Source organism: Pan paniscus, chromosome 10 (genome assembly GCF_029289425.2).
Source record: "Pan paniscus chromosome 10, NHGRI_mPanPan1-v2.0_pri, whole genome shotgun sequence".
NCBI classification, from domain to species: Eukaryota; Metazoa; Chordata; class Mammalia; order Primates; family Hominidae; genus Pan; species Pan paniscus.
Genome location: NC_073259.2, coordinates 110,929,401 through 110,955,818, shown reverse-complemented (window position 1 = coordinate 110,955,818; position 26,418 = coordinate 110,929,401). Strand labels below are relative to the sequence as shown.

At 42.8% G+C, this 26,418-nt stretch overlaps 1 protein-coding gene across 2 annotated transcripts in view; it reads left to right on the top strand.

Moving 5' to 3' along the window:
* Window positions 1-26,418, top strand: part of PAH (phenylalanine hydroxylase) — a 78,419-nt gene that overhangs the window by 26,604 nt on the left and 25,397 nt on the right. For both annotated transcript variants that reach the window (XM_008958014.5, XM_003832571.6), the window contains exons 4-5: window positions 12,713-12,801; window positions 23,636-23,703. In XM_008958014.5, coding sequence (XP_008956262.1) covers window positions 12,713-12,801; window positions 23,636-23,703 — 157 coding nt within the window. The remainder of the gene's footprint in view (window positions 1-12,712; window positions 12,802-23,635; window positions 23,704-26,418) is intronic.

Sequence of the window (26,418 nt, the reverse complement as noted above, 5' to 3'; positions counted from 1 at the left end):
TTTATTGTGGGGCTCAGATCTCAGAGGCGAGTCTGACAGCAGGTTCAAGTAGGAGATCTGAACCCCTCAAATCGATTAAACTAAACCACTTTCCACTCTAGTTTTTAAACCATTCAAAAAGCCATGTGGGTGATAGAAAATAAAAGTTTTTCAGTTTCTTAATTGCGAAAGTTCCCCACCCAAAACAGCTTAAGAGAAGGTTAATTACGGCGACATGGTAAAGAAACCCCAACCTTCTCAAATGCCTCCTGGAGAAGCTGATGTGAATTTAATAGGATTTTAATCCAGAGAGTCTTTTGAATACTTGAGGTCTATTCTCCTGCTACCCTCTTTCCTGATGACTTCAAATCCTTCTTCAACCCAACATGAAAGAGCATTAATATCTTTCATCGATCAATCTACTAATCCTTTTACCTTTCCCTTTGAGTCGACTGCATGACATTACATTTAGTGGGGGCTGGAAAATTCCTACGTGGAGAGAGATTGCAGCCAGGAGAAGCAGACAGACACAATGTCTTGGGTAGACAGAAGTTAGGAACATCACCATTTGAGAAATATGTTTGTAGTTATCTTCCAAGAGCAGATAAATATCTGTTGGGTTTTGTTTAATTTATGGTGATTATAAGGGTCCTGGTGGGGAAGAAAAGTGAGTTCAAATTGCCAGAACAACTACTGGTTCTGTGGAAAGCAGAAAGACCTATCTGCCTGTCTGTCTATCTATCTATCTATCTATCTATCTATCCGTCTATCTATCCATCATCTATCATCTATGCCTATCTATCATCTATCCATCAATCATCTATCATCTATCTATCTATCTATCTATCTGTCTATCTATCTATCTATCTATGTTGTCTGGGGACACTTATGATTACTGTGAGAAGACAAAAACAACATCATTATAGTCATTCCTTCCCTCTTGTTGCCCCTCCTTGCCTTCTTGAGTTTCTTCTGCTTCAACATTGCTGACCTGAAGAACTGTGCTGAGTAAAGCTGACATTTCAGATCAATTAGGGTTGAAGGGAGGATAGGATTCCTTAGAGGGCTCTGAAAAGCCCCTGGGATTGTGGGCAAGATAGTACATGGGTGTGCATGCATATTTTTTAGGAGACAAGATTTTTCAAAGGGGCTATGGTTCCCAAAGAGTTAAGAATTTTTAGATCGAAGCCGCTTAGGGCTGGAAGGGAATCCATCTGGTTAGAGTTTTTCCCCACTCCCACCACCTGCACTTTTCTTTCCTCTCTCCTTTCCTCTGCTTGGCTTTTCTGTCTCCACCTTCCCTTTGCCCTCTTCTCAGTTCTAAACCTTCTCCCGTGCATTTTACTTTGTGCATTCCATGTGTGCCTTTCACAGCTGTAGATGTATGTGGCTCTGTGTCTGCAGGAGACCAAGTATCTGCATGTTTGCAAAAACACACAGGATTGGCTGTCTTTTTCAGTCTTTACCTGGATGCTTGCTGGATGCACTGATGTAGCACTAAGTCCTGGCAGCTGGGGAGGTCACTCGTTTCAGCAAACTGCCTCACTGAGACAAGCAGACTCCAGCTGAGAGGATCAGCCCATTCAGGGGGAGCTGACACCAACCCAGGAGTGGGAAGCAGAGTCCCTTCATATCCTTGGTAGACTGTCTGCTCCCTGCAGTCAGTCACAGGCAGCTCTATTCATTGGCAAAGGAAGATCCTGAGCAAATGCTATTTCTGCAGCCCATCTAGTTTGCCAGGTCACAGAGCTTCAAGCTCAGGAAGATTACAAAATTATAAGGAGGCTCTCATTCTAAGAGGAATCCCTCAGTGGTATGCCACACGCAGTGTTTTCCAAATTCTTTCGCATTAGGTTATCTCATTTAAGCGTTATCTCATTTAAGCTTTGCAACAACCAACTCAGGCAGCTAAAGCAAACATAGTATTATTCTTGTTTTCAATATTAGAAAACAAGTCAGAAAGGTATAATTAAAAGGTTGCATGGATTTTCCAGTTCAATTCCTGGGCTGTAGCTGTTCGGCCAAGTTGCTTTCCCTCTTTAGGCCTCAATTTTCTCATCTGCAAATGAAGAAATCCAGGTACCAGTGTGGTTGTGTGGATTATATGATATAATTTGCATAAAGTGCCTAGCATGTAGGGCCCATGCAAAAGGTTACAAGTAAACTTACCCTTAAGTCTCTCATAAGGGTACACAATGAATCTTAGGGTTAAGCAAGTCCAAACTCCCAAAACTCCTGAAGTTTGATAAACAAAGGCAACTGTGAAATGCTATTTGGGTCAGTCCAAAAGATTGTGAAAGGTAGAAAAATTTAGACTGGGAATACATTTTCTCTGTGTGACAGGTGTGTTCTCTCAATTGAAGAAGGAAGTAAAAGGATATGGAATGACTAACTAAATATCACTTTGCCATCATGCTGGATTGAGGGAGTATTGTCGTGATGCACTAAGGGCCATGAATTTAGAGTCAAGAGCCAGGATTTGGGTCTCCATTTTGTACACTACTAGCTAGGTTTGAATTCCATCTGACACCCTTCCAGATGGATGATCGCTTCTCCTTCATCTGTGAAATGGAGCAAAGACCCACTCTCCCAATTCCTGTGGCTCATGGAGGGGATTATGTGGAGTACCCTGTGCATTAGGGTGCTTGAAAGATCAAATTGAACTTGCTTGAGTTGAATAGGCCCTTGATCTTAGACATCCTTAAGTTTCAATAGGGAGAGCTCTCTATGATCTATAACCCCAGCCAATAACAGGTCACTTGTCTCCACCAGCTCCATGGGCATAGACACTTACCAGGCCAATAATAATATATAAAGAGTTGGTGGCAGCCACCACCTCATTGAAGCCAGGCTTACCATGGTGAAGCCAGGCTTACCTAGCAGCCACGGAGACAACTTCATGTGTGGGATTGTATGAGGGTCCCTGTGAATGATCTCTCGTTTCCAAATATTTTTTGTGCTTAACATCATCCACTTGACTTTGTGCTATATTGCACATGGCACTGGCATATGAGATAGAAGGTCAGCTTTTCATGCAGCTTTTCTTTCTCCTTCCCTTCTTTCTTCCTCGTTCCTTCCCTACTTCCACCATCCTCTTTCCTCCTTGCTTCCTTCTTTCTTCTTTCCCTTTTTTCTTCTCATCTTCCTTTCTCTTGTACCATTCTGACAATACTCAAAACCAATAGCCTCTCTTTTTTTCATCCTCTTTGACATTTTTGTAGCATTTGATACAAATATCCCCCAGGAATTCTCTTTTTCCTTAGCATGTTATGAATTATGTGGCCCTTACTTTTTAAAAATCTTGACTTTTGGGATTTTCTTCCTTCTCTTACTACTCCTTCTCAAACAGCACAGAGTCAGCGTTGCCAACTTCCTCTCTCATTCACATCTATCTCCTAATTCAGTTGATCATTTATGCTACCGATATTGATTGAGTGCCCACTCGGTGTCAGCCACATGACAGGATGCAATAGTGAAAAAGACAGACATGGTGCCTATACCCATGCATTTTGTAATCTAGTAGGTTGTGGCTACATGGCAATGATAGAGAAGATGGCATGCCTCAGTAGTCTTAGGAGGTGCACCAAGGCACTGAGCCCAGGCATGGGTTCAGTTGATGAGAAGAAGGGGAGCAGGGCCAAATAAGTGCTCCTGGAGTGACATAACCAATACGTGGAGGAGGCTTTAGATGTCTTCTGTTTGACCCAATGTTGCTTGACCATAACTAGGGTTGTCAGTGACAGGTAACCAGATCTCAATGCAATGGTGAGCTCTCAGAAGACAGAATTAGATATTTGGGGATATGGGGGCCAACCTGCCAATGGATAATGTTTATGAGATACATAGTATCTTAAAAAGGATATTGGGAGGGTAGTTGTAATTTAGGTGGGTGGTTGGAATAAATAGCCCTACAGGTTATTTTATTTATTCATAATTCCACTCATATCTATTCACTCACTCCTTCCGCTTATTAAGCACAGTTTCACTGTTTACTTCATGTGTGAGATCCCTTTTATTCATCTGGTTTGGGGATTCTTATTTTTCCATGTGAACAGAGAGAACAGATGCTTTGTCCTAAAATCACCACTCCTGACTTCTGACCACTGCTGTCTCCAGGAGGCAGAGGGTAATAGCTGGGCATCATCAGCCAGCCTTTGGCTCATCATTCTTGCCAAGAGCTTCCTTAAGAGCATTCCTTCTCCAGAAAGAAAGTAGAAGCTACTTAAAAGAGAAGAATAAAACCCTCAAAAGTCTTCCTCCTGCAGGATGTTGGCATGCCATCTCTTCTTCCTTTGTGGGAGCTGTGGAGATGAGCACACAGGGACTGCTTCTCTGGGGGGCTGGAGGCCATTGCCTAGGAGGAGACATCCGGGAGCCTGGGAGGAGGTGGTGAAAACAGCCTTCTATTTCAGACCCAAGAAACCAGGATTTATTGCTCTCTCTGAGACAGGCTGGAGGCAAGCCTGGGTGCCTTGCCGGCTAACCCCTGGGGCTGGGGAACATCAGGTGGAGGGAGGGGGTAAGATTGGACTCAGCCTGCACCTTGAACTGCTGTAAATTGAATGGGCCTCCTCTGACCCACTGGCCAGGAAGCAGGCTCTGGCCAGGCCTGGGGGGTCTTTTGCTCAGTGGCGCTCCTGGGCCAGCCACCCCTTGGCGTCCTGGCTGAGCAGTTGACCCCGACTTAATGGGACCACTACGTGGGTGTCCAGGGCCAGCTCTCCAGCGGGCTGCTTCCTTTGGAGCCAAATCAATATTTATTAATGATCTGCCCCCACCGGGTGCCTCCGCTCCACAGAGGGCCTCTGTTGCCCCAGCCTGCCCAAGTCATTCATTAACCGCGGAGCCCAGCCGCCCGCCGGAGAGGCTGTTAAGGGGCTCACAGAGGCCAGCCCACCGGCCGAGGTATTTGGCAAGGCCATTAATGAGCTAATCTGATTTAACTTTTCAAAACGGAGGCCTGGGTCGCTGGGGTCAGTCTCTATTTCCAGCTTTGTGAGAGAGACCGGGTAGGGGGAAGGGACCTGCAGCCTTCACTAAAGAAAATAAGGGGTATGTGAAGAGAACTTAGGTTAAAAAGTGACTATCCCTAAATCCAGGGATGCTTAGGATGGGGCAGACTCAAGGCTGTCCTAGGGATCTTCTTCAAGCACCTTTAGAGCCTTAGTTTGTCACGCTTCCTTTCCTTCTCAAGGTGGGAGAAAAAGAATCTAAAATTTAAAAGCACCCCTTCACCACCACCACACCTTTATTCTAAGCCCAGCATTGCTTTTTGGTGAAGTGCATCGGCTGCAAAATTGTTCTTTCGGCTCAGCTAGCTCAGTGATCTTGAGCAATCACTTTATCTCTTTGAGCCTATTTGCTCATCAGTGAACAGCAATAATGTCTACCACCTGGGACTGTTTTGCGAATTAAAGGAGATGATGAAAGTAAAGGACTTAGCACAGTATCTGGTGCATAATAAGCGCTCAAGAAAATGTAACTTTAGAGAAAAAAGGGTAGCCCTACCTTTTTGCCTGGGAAAAATCAGAAGAGCCCAGGTGCAGAGGTTAGAGACATAAGCATGGACTGGCTTGGCCTCTAGTGGCCTCTGGGACCACTATCTTAGTCAGACAAGCAACTCTGGAGTTTATTATGAGGCTCAGGTGCAAGGACTGATGCCACAGATGCACCTGTTTTGGGTCAGTTTCTTCCCACCCCAAAGAAGGAGGCAGGCAAGTGCTCAGCACCTTGCCCATTTCACAGATGCAAAGCCAGAGACGCAGGAATTAAGTAGTTTGCTCAGACTTCCATGTTGTGTGGGTGGGAAAGATGAGACTTGAACTCAGACCTGCTGGCTTCAAACCCAGGATGTGCACACCCTTTGCACAATGTAAAGAGTCAGCACATGTGTCAAGGCTCGGCACTGAGTTTGTCTGGGGTCCTCTGTGGTCTCTCCTGAGGTCCTCACATTGCCTGCTTCACAACTCTGCAAGCTGGGAAGTGAGCCACATCAGGGATCGACCCCCAATCCCCAACACCCAGCACCCAGGTGCCTCTCCCTGGTCTTGTTCCTCAGGCTTTGTCCCTGCTCTCCAACATGACAGCTGGTGAATTTCTCTTAATGGTTAGGTCTGACCTGGGTCCTCATCCTACCCTAGAAGACAAATAGGCTGCACCCAAGGGCATTAACTTTATGTAAGGGAATAGATCAAATGTGGAGCTGGGCTGCTGCCTGGAGGAAGTGAGCACCAGACCTTCTCACCCTTTCTCACTTGTCCTTCTATAATGATAATACCACTATCAGATACTTAGAAGCACTTGTGTGCCAGACACCATTCTAAGAACTCTTCGTACATGAGTTCATTTTAATCCTCCCATCAACCCTCTGAAGGACGTACTATTAGTATAGCTATTTTGTAAATGGGAAACTAGGGAACAGAGGGCTTAAGTAATTTGCACAAAGTTCCAAAGTAGAGATTGGAGCTAGGTGGTCTGGCTCCAAAGTGTGTATGATGAGTCCCCAGGCTTTGCCACTTCTCTGGCCTGGCTGTGTTTTGGACCTTTTCTTGAAGATGATGGGGTCCCAAAGCCACCAAAGGCCCCTGGACTCAGGTGAGCACCCTGCAGCCTCGCAGTGCTACCTCGGGGTCCCTCACAGCCTCTGCGACAAGGTGCAGAGCTCAGAGGTCTGGGATGTGGTGAGCTGTTTTGATCTTTGTCTTCTTTTTACAAAGACTTGAATCCTCTGAGTCTTGGCAACTTTCTCAAGTTCTTCAAATTTTTTGTTTTCGTTTTGTTTTATTTTGTCTTGTTTCTCCGACCAAGAGGGCTGAATGAAGCCAGGTGGCCCAATAAGATTTTTCCTTTGGAGAAGGAAAAAGTCACCCAGAGCTAGAAATATGCTGGTTCTGCTGCCCTCTGGCGTTCGCTGAGCGCCAGCCAGCCCGCACAGCCCGGAGTCAAGGTGGTGCACCCTGACTGAGGTCTGTGGGGAAGAACGTTGTTTCTCTAGTGGGAGGAGAAAGGAAAACGAGGCTGTGCATTTGGGAGCTGAACAAATGTAGTGACTGTACTTCTGAAAAATAAATGAGGTTGACACATTGATTGAAGTGGAGCTGACTTTTCAAGTATCATCTGGCCAGTCTCAGCCCTTCAGAGGATCCCACAGGTCTCTGAATATGAAACTCAAAAGGGTTTGCTGCGCCGATGAATCTAATACCCACATGTTACAGAAACTAAAGCCCAAGATTAGAAACCTCTTAATATCCAAGCTGGACAGAGAACCAGCTTCCTGATCCCAGTCTCTGTTCTTTCCTCCTCCCTCCTCCTCTTCTTCCTCTTCCTCCTCCTTTAATCATCATCATTAAAATCTTTGTCATATTAATGGTTAACATTGATAAAACACATATTATGGGCCACTGTGCTAAGATGTGTCATATTGCTGCAGCATTTAATTCATCCAATAATACGGAAAGAGCATTTTAATTCATTTTGTGAATAAGGAAACTAAGGCTCCAGGAGATAAGACACTTGCCAGTTACACAACGAAATAAGTGGTAGAGACTTTCTAGGCTTGCTGGAAAACTTTCCACTCTGCTCTCTGCTATGATAAGCTAAGGATACAGTAGAAAAAAATTATATATATATATAGTGTATATATATGCATATATATACAGATATATATAATGTGTGTATACGTGTATGTGTATATATACATACACACATATGTAACTCACAGCTGAGCAGTAATACTGTCTGCTATGTGCCAGTATTGTTTTCCATAAATCATGCATATTAACTCATTTAACATCATGTTGTTCTTATAAAGCAATACTTTCTAGTACTACTATTATCACCATTTCAAAGATAGGAAGAGTGAGGCACAAAGAGATGCAATAACTTTTCCTGGGCCCATAGATAGTAAATGCAGAGATAAGATTCAAACCTGGGCTGTCTGGCTGTTTTAAGACTCTTAACCATTGCTGGACTGACTATTCATGACACAAATAGGAAACCAACTCTGGACTAGGGCCAGATCCTGAGTATCCCAGATTTCATTGAGCCATGCCAAGGCAATTTCAAGTCACCAGGGTCTTCCCTCTGGGGTCTAGAGGCAGAGGATTTCATAGTAAATAGCATGTTGTCTTTAACATCAAAAAGACAAGAGATAAGAGTTGGCAAAGATGTGGAGAAGAGGGAACCCTGTACTCTGCTGGTGGGGATGTCAGTTGGCACAGCCATTATGGAAAACAGCATGAAAGTTTCTCAAACAATTAAAATATAGCTCCCATACTTTCCAGAAATCCCATGTCTGAGTATATACTCAAAGGAAATGAAATCAGTATGTCAAAGAGATATCTGCACCCCCTGTTCATTGCAGTATTATTCACAACAGCCAAGGGAAACAACATACATATCTATCAACAGGTGGATGAATGAAGAAAATGCGATACCCTCCTGACACACACACAATGGAATATTATTCAGCCATGAAAAAAGAAATATTGTCATTTGGCAGAACATGGGTGAACCCTAAGGGCATTATGCCAAGTGAAATAAGCCAGACACAGAAAGACAAATACTGCATGATCTCACTTATATCCAATTCAAAATGTGTTGAATTTATAGAAGCAGAGAGTAGAATGGTGGTTGCCAGGGGGTAGGGTGATGAGAAATATTGGGAGATGGTCAAGGGTACAAAGTTTCAGTCATAAGATGAGCAAGTACTGGGGGGTCAAATGTACTGCATGGTGACTATTGTTAATCACACTTTACTGTGTACTTGAAATTTGCTCAGAGAGATCTCAAGTGTCCTTGTCCCACTCCATACCCACACAGGAAAAATGACTACATGAGATGATGAATATGTTCATTAACTTGATCATGGTAACCATGATGTATGCATGTATTAAATAATTACATTGTATTTATAATTTTATAGTATAAATATATATGTGTTATATAAAATATATGCAATAGGCCAGGTGCAGTGACTCACACCTGTAATCCCAGAACTTTGGGAGGCCGAGGTGGGCAGATCATGAGGTCAGGAGTTCGAGACCAGCCTGGCCAACATGGCGAAATCCTGTCTCTACTAAAAGTACAAAAATTAGCCAGGTGTGGTGGCACGCACCTGTATTCCCAGCTACTTGGGGGGCTGAGGCAGGAAAATTGCTTGAACCCGGGAGGCGTAGGTTGCAGTGAGCCGAGACCACAACACTGCACTCCAGCCTGGGTGACAGAGCAAGACTCTGTCTCAAATAAATAAATTAAATTAATAAATAAAATATATGCAATATATACTAATATAATTATGTATATATAAATTATACAATTTTATGCAATTGTAATTTTATATTATAAATATATATGCATTTTTTATTGTTCAATTATACCCCAATAAAGATGGAATTTTTAAAAAAGAATTTAAAAGAGAGCATCCCCATCACTTTCCATTTCCTTATGCTTCTTTATTCTTCTTCTTCAAGAATTTCCTGACATTGTCATGTATTTACATTTATTTATTGCTTATTTCGTGTTGTCCCTGCCAGAATGTAAGCACCACTAGGATGGTGACTCCCTTGTATGCACCCCACAATGCTTTGTGCTTGGTACGCAGGAGGTGCTCAGTACATATTTGTGGAATCTCCTTTGGTCATTCTAAATGTCCCCTGAGTAAGAAGGGGTTGCAGCAAGAAAGGACTTGTTCTGCCTTATTTCTGGGGGCAGCAGTTACTGCCAGAATTATGAACGATTCCCAGGCAAAAGAGAGATGATGAATGAGTGGAGGCAGGCTACCTCCGCAGTGTGGGGATGAGATTATCCATGGTCCTGAACATAGAGGAAAGGGTCAGGCCCCCTTGTCCAGGTGGGTGTCATTCATTGAAACCCCTTGGTGGCAATGTCTTGGAGAAGCAAGAAAGATCTTTTAGAAGATCCTGAGCCCTGGGTGACTCTAAAGTGCTGATTCCTTTCTCAAGCCCTTGCAAACCTGGGTGGGAAACAACCCCCATTCTTGGCACTGACAACAGAGGTTCAGTGTACAATGCAAATGCTGGACCCACTGAGGAAGGAGAGCTTGGGGAGGAGTGTAGGTGACAAGGTGGGAAGCCACGTTCCTCACCAAATGAACAGAGCATGGTATTGAGTCATCCGAGACTCCAAAGTTTCAGCAGTTGGGACCAAGGAGGTCTATCAAGAGACTTGCCCTCATTGTTCCTCAGTTTCTTCATCTGTAAAACGGGATAATAATAATACCTACCTCAAAGGACTGTTGCAGAAATTGAAGGGGGTAGCATATGTGAAATGTTTAGGGCAGTGTCCAACACACAGCAAGTACGACAGAAGTGTTACCTGGAGTGATGGCTGCAGCATCTGCCTCTGTTCTTGCTGTCCATAGGGAGCCAATCTGGAAAAGAGGGCTGTGCTTTAGGGGCATGGAAACTTCTGGGCAGGAAATCTGGCTTCACAAGTCAGCCCTCCTTATCAGTATGCTCTGCCACCTTCCCATGATTGGCAAGATGGATTGACGATCAAGACCAGAGGCCAGAGAGTCAGCTGGACCTGCATTTGAATCCTGACTGCACTGTTTCTTAGCAGTGTGTGTCTGAGTTTGCACTAAACCTCTCTGTACCTCAGTGTCCTCGTCTTTAAAATGGGAACATTAATAGAACCCCCCCCCCCCACACACACAGGTAAAATATTTAGAACACCATTCAGTGTTAGTTTTATTGCTAACATGGGTGGTAGAGAGCCTAGGTTCCTCAGCTCTGCAGAAACAAGGGTCTAAATGGACCTTTATGAACTGCTGGAATCAGCTCTCCTTGTTTTGCTGGAATGCGGCTGCTGCTCCTCCTGAGGCTCCTGTTTAGATCACGGACGGAATTTCCCCAGATTGGCCACTAGATGGCACACATGCTCTTTCCTGCCCCATCTAAGCAGGTCAGAATCATGAATCATGGGTGTCAGATTGAAAGTCACGTTTTATGTACCAGACGCTGAGCGGCGCCCTTTGCTTGTTTCTCATCACTGTCCACAGCAATCCTCAGATTCAAGTAGCTACTCCACCAGAAATGCTCCACCAGAAGTGCCTGGCACGTAGGAAGGCTTCAAAAACACGTTTGCTGTTCTTCCTATAGTTGTGTATCCCACCCAGTTGTTTTATTCCTCCTCCTCCCGGAGGAGGAACTGAGACACAGAGAGGATAAGTAGGCAGATGGAACCCGGATTCTAAGCCAGACCGCATGCTGATTGGAAGTTCAGCATCTTCCCCTCAACCTCATTTCAGGGGAAGTTCTGGAAGCCTTGCACTCACTTCAGGGTTCCCACCACGTCTATTTTGGCTCTCTGGATTCTTTTTGAATCTACCACTTTCTTACTCCTGGTGTGATCTTAAATCAGCTATTTAAGCTTTTACAGCCTCAGTTTCTTACCCGTGCAGGAAGGGTTATCATGCCTTCCTTATCTTGAAGCTACCTCAGAAATAGCAACCGTACCAAAGCAGGCACTCTAGATGGTGGTTACTGCTGTCAATACCTTAAATGTTAACACAACCAGGGTGAATCCATTACTTCCCTCCTTTCTTCCCTCCTTTTCTTTCTTCCTTCCTTCCTTATCTTGTTTTCTCCCTCCTTTCTATCCTTTTCTTCCCTCCCTCTCTTCCCTCTTCCTTCCCTCCTTCTTTTTCTCTTTATGCCCAGTACAACAAAGTACCCATGGTTTCTGCCCTCATGAAACTTACAGTCCAAAATGCCCTTGTCTCTGTTCATTCCTGGGAAAATTTCACCTGCAATGTATCTTGTTTCCTGTAACCCACAGGGACGTCGGTGCTGCCACCTGCCCTTCTCCCTGGGCCCCTCTCTCTGCAAGACCCAAGTGTTGTAGTCCACCCCACTCAAGCCCAACCCCTTCCCCACTACACTGGCTCAGAAGCAAGTCTGAAATCCTTTAGGTGCTGCAAGGCATCTTCAGATCCCAACTATCTGACTCTGTTCACTCTGCTTCAACAACGGCTTTCTAACTGGCTTTGCGATCGAAAGATTTTGCTGCAGTGCCTGGGGCCTTTGGGAGGGAAACACATAATGGGAAGATGGGTTCTCATGAACTCATTTACAGTAGAACAGTCTGGTTTTATATAATTTATATTTTGGGCCTATATGTAATATTCTGCTGCTAATGGCTGGATGCGGTGGCTCATGCCTGTAATCCCAGCACTTTGGGAGGCCAAGGGGGTGGGTCACCTGAGGTCAAAAGTTTGAGACCAGCCTGGTCAACATGGTAGAACTCTGCCTCTAGCTAAACTATAAAAATTAGCCAGCCATGATGGCGTGCACCTGTAATCCCAGCTACTCGGGAGGCTGAGGCAGGAGAGTCACTTGAACCCAGGAGGCAGAGGTTGCAGTGAGCCGAGATCACGTGCAACTGTACTCCGGCCTGGGTGACAGAAGGGAAAAAAAATTCTGCTGCTAAAGAAAACCATCAAAGAAAACTACCATGATGGGTGGGAGGGAGATGAGTTTTGAGATAATTCAGAGAACATCTCCAGGAAAGAGAATGTATTTGGGAATGGGTTTTAAAACCGGTTTCTAAGGAAAATGGAGTTTAACTTTTGAATGATAGTAATTTGGGGGTTATCTGGAAGCCAGCCCACTTGCCATCACCATTGACTGGGATCCCCACTTCTGATCTCAGCAAGGCCTTTGGCCATGTTCTGCCAATCTGTACTCAGGACGTTGCCTTCTCTGTGTTTCAGTGCCCTGGTTCCCAAGAACCATTCAAGAGCTGGACAGATTTGCCAATCAGATTCTCAGCTATGGAGCGGAACTGGATGCTGACCACCCTGTGAGTCCATGGCCCGTAGGATGAGATTTTTTCAGTGCCTCTTCTCCACTCCCCTCCCTTCCTCTTACCTTCTCTACTTGGAGCAATGTGCTTGTTCACTTGTTCAACAAACACTTATTGTGTTCCTATTTACACGAGGGCTGGGAAAAATTAGCAAGACATTATTGTCATCATCATTATCATGGTCATTATTTTTGTAGGAGCGAATATAAATCACTGTCCAGAAACTATTGTCTCTATATACTAGGTCTGTGTATGCACAAACACACACACAGATGCAAATCATCATTGTTTCTGCCTGTGTACATCTATGGAGGTTTAAATCAAGTGCTTGGTAAACAGCAACCTGTACTAACAACTCTGCCAACTGCAGGGGGCAGCGGGGAGTGGCGACGTTGAAACTGGATCTTAAAAACTGAGTAGGAGATGCTGGTCACATAAGGAACGGAGAGGGCTTATGGCTGAAAGAACAGTGTATGAGAATACTGAGAGTCTTAGAAGCATCCACAATACTGTGGGAATGACTGGTTGGTGCATTAAGTATGAGAATGAGAGATGTGGCTGGGGCAGTGGGTTGGGATCAGATTGTAAAAGGGCTAATGGACCAGAAAGAGGGACACGGACTGGGCCTGTGGCTTGCAGCCATGGGGGCAGGTCCTTTAATGGTTTTTGAGTAGAGGACCAGGGTGGGGGATATTTCATCGTTCCCTCTACTCTGGGGCAGAGGGTCTGGGGAGGAACAGCCCAGGCTGCGGTGGCTCAGGGCCAGGTCTCACAGCCTCCATCGGTGGGAAGGGCCACCGTCCTGTTGCCTGCCCTTTATTCTCTGCCAGGCAAATGACTCCTTCATCTTTAAATGACTTGCAGCCATTTACATCGGTGAAGGTTGAGCAGAACCCAGAGGAAGCATTTACACTTCCACAGGAGTCTGTTTTCTCCTCACATTTATGTGGGTCTTTATAATCAGCAAAGAATGTTCGCAAAGGCACTTTTCAGGAGGCAAAGCAGATGCTTCCATCTTGCAGAACTAGTGAGGCCCGAGGAGCCTGATGACTTTTCTAAGGCCCGGTGCTAAACTGTGAATCCTGAGAGCTCATGGTGCCTGAAGACAAAGGCCTAGCTAGTGGCAGAAATCCAGGCTCTTTTACAGAGGCCAAAGGCAAGCTATTTCAGGGGCAAGCTGGCCCTTTGAAATATGAATGATTGATGCTTCTTCTAATTCAAATTGTAAAACCAATGATAGTGGGCTTGAAAACACAGAGGAGCATGAGGAGGAAAATGAAAAGCAACCATAATTTCAGTTATTTCTATTTTTCTCTCTGGACAGTTCTGCATTTTTCAAATAATGAGAAAGCATATATCAACAGAAACAAAGGTGAATTTCCTCCAATCTCCCAGACTTCCAAACAGAAAAAAAAAAAATCACCTATTATCACACTATTCTAAAATAATCAATAAATCAATATTAATATTTGGGTGTGCCTCCATCCTTCCTCCTTTCTCTCTCTCTCTCTCTCTCTCTATATATATATATATGTATATATATATGTATATATATATATAGTGTGTATATGTATGCACACAAATATGTGTGTGTGTGTTTGTGTGTATTAACTGCCACAACTTACTAACCAGCACCCAATTGCAAATGTGTAGGAAGTTTGAGTCTCACCTATGTATTTTCATGTGAACTTCCAATGGCTTCCTCGAATATTAGTTGTGAAATTAAACCAAGTTATATTTAAACTGAGGATAGGAATTAAATTTAAAGCTCCTAGTGTATATTACTTAAATACTCTCTGTCCCCGAAAAGTAAAGGTAAATGTGGGGACTTTTGACCCCCATTCCATCCTATATACCATGTAGCCTACTCCCAGGAGCCCTGGGGTGCCAAGGTTGCTCCAGGTGGGATTCTGCTCTGTGTACCCGTTCAACAGATCTCTGTCTGGGGCCTCTTAGCCATCAACTCTGTCAGCAAAGCATCTCCAAAGATACTGGTTCTCAGAAAAGCTGTCTGTTCACCTCTGACCCATCCAAGAGGTCTGCCCAGCAGGGCGTTATTCTCCTCTTACCAAACTCCTGTCTTCCTGCCCCAAACCGGCATTCTTCCCATTCGTTTCACTCCCTTTTCATTTGGGACAGTGGAAGACGCCAATGCAAAGAGATGGACATTTTTCTCCCTGTATCCTCAAGTCCCCTCCAAAGCAGCTGGCACTGGCTTTAAAACTCTCTGGAATGCATTGGTTTTTAAAAGCCACATCTTTGACTCCCTGCCCTCTCAATGTTATGAATTTTATTGTAAAAATACAACATATCAGGTACACAGTTCCCTGAAGATGAGGCGCCAGGCTCTCTCTGTTCCTTTCATTTCTCATCAGATCCCAGGGACATAGGCCAAGGACAAAACAAACCCTCCAGCGTGCTTTCCCAGAGACCCCGGGGCCCACAGGCCTGGCCTCAGTGTGTGAGTGCAAACAGACAGCAGCACAAGGAGTGGTGCAGTCAGCGGGTGTTCTTCTCGAAAGGACCCTCTGTTCTCTCTGTCCCGTTGCATCCTGTGTGATCTCTTCGTCCCTGAACCCGGCCCTTGGCAGTATGCATGGATGCGTGACCCAATATCTCTCATCAGGTCCTCCAAAGCAGTCACTTTGAAAAATGAAGTAAAGGAAGGACTGTTTCCAAGACAGAGGGAAAATGGCCTCTGCCTTTCAGTTTTAGCTAAGTGGGAAAATGAAATAGGGAAGCTAGATTTCCTGGTGACCATCTTGCCTCCTTTCCCCTTCTTTCCCAGTCTCCTTCCTTTCCCCTTTCCCACCTTGCTTTCTTTTTTCCAAAAGCTTTTAGTTAACTAATGATATTAGGAGCTAATGCTTCTTGAGCAGGGGCTGTGTGCCAGGCACAATGCTAAATGCTTGGCATTCCTTTTTTAATTTGAATATTATCACCACCGTATGAGGGCTGTACATCTCATTTTCAGATAAGAAATCTCAGAGGGAGAGGGCCGTGTAACATCATCTCTATGTGAACTATGTCTCAGGCCATATAAAAGAAAGGAAGTTGAAGTGACAGATGACATGATCCCTGCCCTCCAGGGGCCTGTGGTTGTACAGTAGAGAGAGAAGGGGTGTTGACTGTTCTCAAAGCAGCGCAGGAGGGAGCTGGAATAGTAACTGCAAACTTGGCAGGCAGAATCCAACTGGTTCTATTTAATTTCCATTTCCAAAATTTACTCCCCTTTCTGTCCATGTTGTTCCCTTTACCTGACATGGTTTTTCTTGCCAACCCACCTGTTATTTCCCCACTTGGAAACCTCTATTCATCTAAGGTCTAAATCATATATGTTGCCTCCCTAAAGCCTTCCTCCTGTCTCTTCCAAGACTTAAGTTTCTCACACTGTTACTATCTCAGAGATGGCAGCAATCACATTGTGTTTTATACTTTGGGTACAGAGTATCAGATCACAATAAGTTTACTTCTTCATGACTTATAACCTCATGGGAGGCACAAGATATATATATGCAAGTGAAAGGGCCATATGCATGTTTCCCAAACTGTAGTTTATGAAAAATATCCCATGATCAAAGACAGAAACTCTGTATTCTATAACCCTACTTTAAGTATGCAAATTCCATTATCTCATTAGAAACTTTGGAAAATCCTGCAAAAATGAAACCCAGTCAATGCAATGTTTCCTAAAACTTACTTACCCATGGAACTCTTTTTAATGAAATACCTAGCAACATTATCGTGAGTGGTAGTTTTCCATGGAATACAGTTTGGATAATAATTAGTATATAATTATATAATAATAACTCAAAAAAGTGCATAAATGCCAGGTTTCATGAGTCAGATAGCATGTGCTATCATTTCTAAGGTCACTGTGTACTGGAATGGTTAGGGAGGACTTCTAGAAAGAGGAAGATCTGAGTCTAGCCCTCTAGCAACCAGAGCAGGCTAACTGCTCAGCAAACAACCCCCAGATCTCCGTGGCCAACCCAATAAAAGTTCACTTCCAATGTGGGTCAGTAAGGAAACTGCTCCACAAAGTCTTTCAGAACCAAGGCTCCTTCCACCAATGACTGTACCCTCCTTCAACTCCTTGGAGCCCACTCATTCTGCCAGTGGATGGGAGAAGAGAGAGTGAGAATTGCTTCTGGGAAGTTTTCATGGGCCATGTCTGGAGATGACTCACATCCCTTCAATCAAATTCCATTGAGTAGAGCTCAGTCACGTGCCCACTACTAACTGCAAAGAAGATGGGGGAAAATAGTTTAGCAACGTTCTCTGAACAAAGGAGAGAGGACAGATCTTGGGGAGCACCAGCAACCTCTGCCGCATAGACCCCCAACTCCAGAGCTACCTATTCCAGTTTACCTGGCAGCTGCACTGGAGTCTAGGCTACAGATCTGCAATAGAGGGGGCTTCTTAGTGAAGAAAATATCAGCCAACACAACTGTCCTTCTGTGGATATTTCTACTTCTTGACCCAAGTCTTTGAAACTACATGGTTTTTTTTTAATGGAGTTTCACTCTTGCTGCCCAGGCTGGAGTACAGTGGTGCAATCTCAGCTCACTGCAACCTCCACCTCCTGGGTTCAAGTGATTCTCCTGCCTCAGCCTCCCACATAGCTGGGATTACAGGTGTGTGCCACCACACCCAGCTAATTTTTGTATTTTTAGTAGAGATGGGGTTTCGTCATGTTGGCCAAGCTGGTCTCAAACTCCTGATCTCAGGTGATCCGCTCGCCTCAGCCTCCCAAAATGCTGGGATTATGGGCATGAGCCACCACACCAGGCCTGAAACTGTTTTTAATCTTTCAAGGTGTGGGCATCAAGTTTTCCTGCTCTCCTGTAGGAAATTTCTTCTTCAGCAAATTGCCCATGAACAAGACTATATTTTTCAATACTTTTCTCCTTTTCTTTTCCTTTTGCCCACCTAATTTTCTCCACCTGAGGCCCTGTCAGAGTTCATTCTAAGAATCAGTCAGCTAGTTGAGTCATCAAAGACTTGTTGCATTCTTACTAAATTGCTCTATCCAAGCATAATTTGTGAAAAGTTAAAAACATAACTGTCATGCAAGTATATAGTGAACACCTGTCAAAGATCCATTTAACTCACTATTGAGGGAACCAGCAAGATGACAAAGATAGTGCAGAAAAGATACAAGAGATGAAAGTACATGTGGTCATCGGAAAATAGAAAGCCAGAATAAGGTCACAAAGATGGATGCACAAGTGATTAATGTTCCATAAGACAATAAAGCCGTAATTATGTGTCTTATCCTTTCTACTAGGCAGAAACAACTTACAGTTTGATAATCAAATGAATATTTTGCAACTTATCGGTCTTCTAAAAAGCCAGCATCTACTTTGAAGTGGTTGTAACTTTATAAGTAGTAAATATATGTCCCCTTAGAGCACAGAGTGAGCTTGTGAGACAATGATCTCATATGACATTTAAAAGGCACACAGTAATTTTTTTGCTCTAGGTTTTGCAAATATATATATATATATATATATATATATATATATATTTTTTTTTTTTTGAGGCAGAGTTTTGCTCTTGTCACCCAGGCTGGAGTGCAATGGCACGATCTCAGCTCACTGCAACCTCTGCCTCCCAGGTTCAAGCAGTTCTCCTGCCTCAGCCTCCCGAGTAGCTGGGATTACAGGCATGCGCCACCATGCCTGACTAATTTTGTATTTTTAGTAGAGACAGGATTTCACTATGTGGGCCAGGCTGGTCTTGAACTACTGACCTCAGGTGATCTGCCCACCCTGGACTCCCAAAGTGCTGGGATTACAGGCATGAGCCACTGCACCCGGCCTGTTTTGCATAATTTTTGAACAGCTTCTACTTGGGGATATGCTGAGTGTGCTATGTCCTGAAAATCCAGTGATATGTAAAAGAGTTTCCTGAGTTTAATCATTGTTAACATATGTGAGACCATCTGAAAAGAGAAACATACAACACACTGAGAGAAACCAATAAACTTTGGAAAAATCCAGGAAGACAGAAAGAACAGATAGTGACTTATTGGTCTAAACGAGTGGGGAAGAGGGTCCCACTCAGAGGGTAGAACACGTGTGAAGGCCTTGATGTGGGAAAGAGCATGGTGTGTTTAAGGAATTAAAGCAAGACCAGTGCACTCTGCAGCATCATAGGAAGGCCAGCGTGAGTCAGCACAGGGCTGGACGCATAGACAGAGCTGGATCATGTAAAGCCTTGTGGACTGTGCTAAATATTTTGGACAACAGTCTAATAGCAATGAGAAGCCCTTGAAGGGCTTTTGAAGAGGCAAGTGGCCTCACCAGACTTGCACTTTATAAATATAATTTGGGCTGAAGTGGAGGGGGTGAGAGGCCACTTACACAGCAGCTACAATAGTCAGGCAAGAAATGGTGGTGGTCGAATGCAGGTGCAGCAGTGAGAATGAAGTAGGAAGGACAGACTCAGATGTTTGAATGGTAGAATGGGCAGAAATTGATTGCTGGATGTGAAGGAAGAGAGAAGGGGGAAGTAAAACAATAACTCCTGGCTTATGGGCTTGGGCAACTAGGTACATACATTTTTCCAGAATAGGCTTCTTGGCCAATTGTAGGGTGAGCAAAGGGATTGGGCATGGTCGGTGCTCCCCTAGTCTACTGTTTGCAAGTCCTCCTTGACCAATGTCTATAGGATAGGAATGGCAGCTACTTAATAAATGCCAGTTTGAACCTTTTGTCTTCTGTGTTCCATCCTTCCCCCAGTTGTCATGAAACACTATGAAAAATGCAAAAAGCCTCTTGTTATTGGCCTAGCTGAAATATACACAGCAAGGTAAGAATTCTGTAGATGTTGGTTTAAAAGCCCCTTGTGGCCGGTGGGGATCACTGACCCATTCCAGAGTACATCTTTTTTATATTCTGAGCCAGACTTCTCTGTCTTTGGATTTCCTGCCATTTTGCACAAATGCATCATGCTTTGAGCGACTACGATGTGCTCAGAATTTTGCTTAACGTGCTGCCGACATTACCTGACTTAAACTGTACAACACTGTGAAGCAGGTAGGATTGACAGTCTTATTTTACTGATGAGGAAACTAAGGCTCTGAGAGATAAACTGGCCACTCCCAGGCCATGCTCCTAGTGAATAAATGAATTAGTATTCCAACACAGCTTTTCTGACTTTAAAACCTGTGTTCTCACTAGCCTAAAGAGAGCACTTCTGAGGTTTAACCTTAGCTATGATATTAGGAAATGATGGAATAAATATCTCAGTCTACAAGAATACTCAAGACTTTTCCATATATGTAGTTACCCTCTCCCCTAAACCCCCCCAACACACACAAATTATACCTCTCAATACATGCAGACTTCAGTTGATGTCATGACTTGCATCCTGTAGAACTCTCTCGACTTTCTCCCGTCTTCTATCCCCTCCCCTCCCCCTCACCACTCCTTCACCAACAATATATTTTCCTGTCAAAACATACTTGGTTACATGCAGTGCAACTAAAATTGCTGCTATTAGTTTAATTGAGACAGGGTGATTATAAATAAATTACATGCAGTGCTACTGAAATTGCTGCTATTAGTCTAAATTGAGACAGGGTGATCAGTCATCACCAACTGCGATTTGATTCAGAATGTACTCCACATGGATGGCTACAGAGGCCCTGTGGTTGTCTGGTAGCCCATGGAATGCAAGGCCAGATCCCCAAGAGGCTGGGCGTCAGGCCACAGAGCTCTCTGACCATTGGTAACTGAAAAAGCAAAACTCCTTGCAACCTGGTTGGTTGGGGCCCCTTGCAGGCTGATAATGAACTTCTTAGAAACCAGGAGCTGGAAAGGGTCATGGTTAGAAACCTTCCCAAATGGAAGATCTGTATAGTGCATTATCTGTGTGTGTGTTCCTGTATACCAATGTATGAATCTCCTGCTACTTCACTAAAATGATCTGAGAAGGATATTTAATACTATTTTCTTTATTTCTTATTCTAAAAGAAACCCATTCTCACATTCTCACATGAATCTCCTGCTACTTCACTAAAATGATTTGAGATGGATATTTAATACTATTTTCTTTTTTTTATTCTAAAAGAAACCCATTCTCACATTCTCACATGAATCTCCTGCTACTTCACTAAAATGATTTGAGATGGATATTTAATACTATTTTCTTTTTTTTTATTCTAAAAGAAACCCATTCTCACATTAGAAAACTTGAAAAGCATAAATAGTTTTCAAGAATACAACTGTTAGTGTTACTTATTTTTCCCACTACCTGGAGGTAACACTTGTTAGAGTTTGGTGTATTTCTTTAATCATTTCATTTATATACTTACATATTTCCTCTGACATAATTGGTATATGACATAATTGACATAATTGATAATATCAACTGGGTATACAGTATTACATTAGCTTTTATTTTCACAAGTAGAAAATCTTTAAACCACCTAGGCAAGGTACATGAAAGATAAACAATAAAGGCAAATGGGGGTAAGAACTGTTCATGGATATCTCATTCCTAGAAGCAGCATGATGAAGTGGAAATCCACGGATTGAAGGAATTCTCTTTTCTTCCTGGATTCCTACTTCAGTGCTCAAATCTCAACTTGCCAGCCTAGGGAGGACCACAAAATCCAAATGGAGGTGCTAGTTCGGTAGTTTTGGGCCTTTAGGCAAATGGCTCCATGGGCTTCATATTCTTCAAGTCTAGACCAAAATATAGAAATGGACCTTTCTACAAGGTGCCTTACAGGGTCAAAAGTCTACATATTATCCTTAGGGCCTGGAGAAAAACTATTCACTACTAACTATTAAATAAGAATGGCAAGTGAGAATGACCGTAACAATCAAACCTTAATGACTGACCAATATTACATTTTTATTTTGAGCCCCAAGTATGGAGATATGGACAAATAAATGTTCTTAGTTTAGTCCAGTAGACAGGTTTCTAAAATGGTGTGTTACTGATGTTTGGAAAGTAAATCATGGTGCCCAGTTTTATTTTTTTTTTAACCACATCATCTCAAACCAACTTATCTTCACCCAGTAGAAACGAGGCACAACAGTAGTTTTAAGTACTCAGATTCCTAAGCTTTCTAATCTGTAATTAATGATTAAAAACCATTCAGTGTTCTAGGGAAAGGAAGAGTTATACTTTGCAATAACCGTGTCATAAAATCTTTTCTAAACAGAGTAATCACATTATTTATCTGGGATTTAGATTTGGAGTAAAAAAAAATGTGTAGTAGTTTTACTTCACTTTTCAAGTGTGAAACATTTGGATGTTTCTATTTTTCAAAATATATTCCAGGAAATAAACTAATTAACTCCTTTCTTCCCTCCCTTCCTTTCTTCCAATAAGTGTCTGTAGTTTTTTCCCGTGTGCCAGAATCAATGCCGCAGATTCTCAGAACAAATTACATTATATTACATTGCCCTCTGTGTCTTTACAATTACTGGTAGGCCCTGATATATATATACACATATACGTATATATATGTATATATACACACATACATATACATATATATACATATATACGTATATAAATACATGTATATATATACATGTATATACACGTATATATGTATATATACGTGTATATACATGTATATACTGATATATATATATGTATATACATAGAGAGAGAGAGGGAGAGAGAGAGGGAGAGAGAGAGAGAGAGAGAAAGAGAGAGAGAGAAAACTCTCCCAAAACAAAAATTCAACCAATCAAGCAACCAAAACAAAAAACAATATCTAAAAATCAGGGAATATTTCTCTTTTTAAAAGCCTCCTTTAAACATTACCATCTGTGACATAAGCTTTTGTTTTGAATTCACTACTGCCTTGGTTTGGAGGGACAGTGGAGCAGAGAAATTGTGACCTAAAGTGGTGGATGGCATGGCTTACTGGGAAAGGCTTGGAAGAACCACAGCAGAGTTCTACGGAAATGACATCAGTCTCTCGTCTTACCAAAATTTAGACTGCAATCAACTGTTTTTGGAAAATTGTCTTTCAATCAGTTGGAATCCCATTTCCACCCCAAACACTCAAAGACACACTTAGCCTCTTTTCACTCGGAAATGTGCTGCTTACAAATCACTGGGAAAAGGCTGCCTGTGAGTCAGCTTCAGAGGAGACGCCATTATCATCCTTTTTAGGTCCTGAGACAGACTCTCAGTTAGCTAGACCCCTGCCAAATTGTAAAGGCTGACAATTACTGATGGTGATCCAAATCCCAGCCTCACCTTCACTATGGCTCCACTTCTCTGAACCACCATTTATTCCGGAAAGAACAGGATAATCATACTTGTCGAACTTGCAAGTTTGTTGTGAGAATTATATGTAAAATCAGTTCCTAGTACTCACAAACTGGCACATAGTATGTATTTAATCAATGGTATTTTTAAAAATTGCAAGAGCAATAAGCATGTGCCTGCTCGTCTATCAAGAAATTAAAAGTTAGAGCTAGACACAAACCTTAATCAGGAATTAAATGGATATTGTACATCTTCATCATAGACATCCATCCTATGAACTTTGCCTAGTTTAGCAAAGTGTGTCAGTCAGATATGCTGTAGCTGAGGTTTCTTTAAGAACAGATCATGCACATTGGAATCCACAGCAAGGAGGCTCATGCTAAATCAAAGGAGTTACTAATAAGGTGTCACTCACAATATCTGGTAGGAGAGCTAAGTTTAACCAAGACTTTAGTTTTAGGGTATAACCAAGGGAAGGAGACATGCACTGTCATGACTTGAGAGCCCCCATTCAAAGCATTCATAAAGGTACCAGACCTCTTCCTATGAAGCCTTGAAAAATCAGGTGTCTCTTTTCTCCTAGGGTTTTAAAGATCCTGTGTACCGTGCAAGACGGAAGCAGTTTGCTGACATTGCCTACAACTACCGCCAGTAAGTCTGCCTTGCTTGTTGAGGGGAAGAGAGAAAAACACACCCCTAGCCTGCTTCTCCCTTGCCCTCATCCAGGTGAGGATGGAAAATACCAGCATGAAGAGTCCTGCCTTCTGTGTGTGCATGTGTTCATGTGCATGCGTGTATGTGTGTGGGGGTGTGTGTTTAAACCCTCCCTTTAATAACACATGATAAAAAATGATTGCTGCTAGACAAAACAAAATTACCCACTGTGCAGGGGCCCTGCTCTCTCCCAAGCTTTGTTGTCTAATTACGCAGTGGTGTCTGCAGTAATTAGAAAAGGCCTTGGTCCTGAATAAAACAGCCTCCGGTCTTCTCTACATTAAACAGGGAAGAAGGAAAAAGAGAATCATTTATATTCAAGAAGGAGCTGGCTGCTTTACTGAAATAATGAATCATTCAAGGTTTCAGGCCAACCAAACTTCAGCTTTCTACTTTTATCTGGTCTGACCCAGCTGTGAAGGACAATTTTAGGATTTTTTTTTTTTTTTCCTGTCTGGGGTTCTGTGTTCCTCCCCTACCCTATTTTAGCCAAAAGAAAATGCAAATATAAAACATGTTTGAGAAGACAACAGCTTTGCTCCTTTGAGTCTTAAGGAACTACAGAAATGCCACCATGGGAAACTTAGTGTTTTGACAAGTGCTGTTACTGAGTTAAGGGATTAAGAAAAGACATGCACAAGAAGAAACTTAAAATTTGTCCAGAATGCTCATGGCATAGTACTTTGACAGCTTTGATAGAATCTCAGGGAGATGGAGAAGATGATGGGCCTTTCTATACTGAATACAAAGTTACTTTCAACATGGAAAAACCTCCGGAAAAAGAGAGAGAAAGTTTTTCTGAATGACTTTTGATAGTGGAAGAATTCAAAAATGTGCTGTCTTTAGTCAGATCTAAGCCCATCTGGGCCTTGGATCCTGCTGAGCAGGATTCACAGAAGATGGTGACCTCCCTCTCCTGACCCCACCTTTGCCCCAGCTCAGTCAGGTGGACACCATCAAAGCAGGTACAGGCAAGAGTCCTTCAGATAGTCAGCAATAACAGATCATACTTATTATCTTCTTGCTGTGTGTCTGGGGGCTTTGGTGAATGCTTTGTATATATCATTTTGTTTAGCCTCAATAATAACTTCTCATTTTTCGGATGGGGTAATCAAAGCTTACAAAGGTTAAGTAAGTTGCCAACATCATGTAGCTAGTATGTGACATAATCAGGTTTTACACTCAGGTTTGTTGAATTCTAAGGGTATTTTTAGCCACTCTTCTGAGTGTCTGGGGACTCCTAGAGTCTAGAGACTGCACTTCATATAATCAAGGAGGAGGTGCTTAGAAAGTACATTCACTTACTTCTGGGTTGCTGGGATTTGGGGAGAGCGGAGACAGATCCTCCTCAACCTCCTTCTCATAGAAATGTGAAACCTTATGAAGAAGAGTGAAATTGGTGAATCACCTCACAATCCTGGATGTTAATTAGTTAACTTGGTTACTGAAAATCATCTATAGATAGCTGGACTCTCAGAAGTATGTTAAAATTTTTTAGTCAATTTCTCACCTTTTATAGATGAATCCCACATGATTAACTAACTGATGTGCCGAAGGTCATGTAGCTAGTAAAGGGCTCGCCTTTTTAAAAAATTCAAAGCCTATTTCAGACTTTACTTTATCTCATCTCATTTAAGCTTTCAGTGCTCTTTTCACCATGTCTTTCTTCTTCAAAATAGTCTCTTACTTCAGGGTCTGATATAGTTCATCCTTGTTTATTTATTTATTTTTTTTTTTTTTGCAGATTCTATTTTGCGAATTTGCCTACTTGCTTAAGTGTATTTGTGACCCCAAAATCGATACTCACTGTACACTTTCACAGTCATTCCCAGACTTGCACAGAGAGGAGAAAAAATTTGATTCTACTGAGGTGTATACCTCCAACTGAGGTCAAACAAGGCGACACTCTACCTTTCTGTTTCTACCCTCATTTTGTCAACACGTGTCCTTTACATGGTCTGTTTAGTGTCACATTTTTAACATTTTTGTGCTTTCGTTTGTGATTTTGCTTTTTAAAAATTGACCAAGGTCTCACTCAGTTAGGAAGCGGCAGAGTTAGAATTGAGATTCTCCTGCTTTTCCCAGGAAAGCAGTGACTGCTGAGCCACTGCTATCAAGCTTGGGATGAGCAGCCCCAATAACTGCATAAAGGGGATACAGCGATCACTGCTTTAGACTTCAGGGGCTGGCGCTAATCAGATTAACCTGCAGAAAAGCAGAATCAGAATCTCAAATAGTTATGTTCAAGCTAAACGGAAGACTCCAGAGTGAAGCACCGAGGCCTCATCTCCTCGGTGACATTTAGATGTCACCTTCTCAGCCATGCCCTCTCTACACCCTATGTAAAATTGAAACCCCACTCTGAAACTCCCTATACCTTTGCCCTTTTTTTCTCTATAGCATTTGTCATCATCTAACGGAGTTGTGTTGGCTTTCTGTCTGCCTCTACTAGAAATGTGGACTCCATGAGGGCAGGGGTAATTGACTGTTTTGTCACAGTGCTCAATTAACATTTGTTGAATGAATGAATGAATCCAAGAGACCATATAAAAGTAAAGATTCAAAATGGTGAATTGGAGGCAGAGCCAGGAATTGTGTCTAGAATCATCTAGAAGGCTTCTACAGCAGGTTTTGATGATATTACTGGAGTGG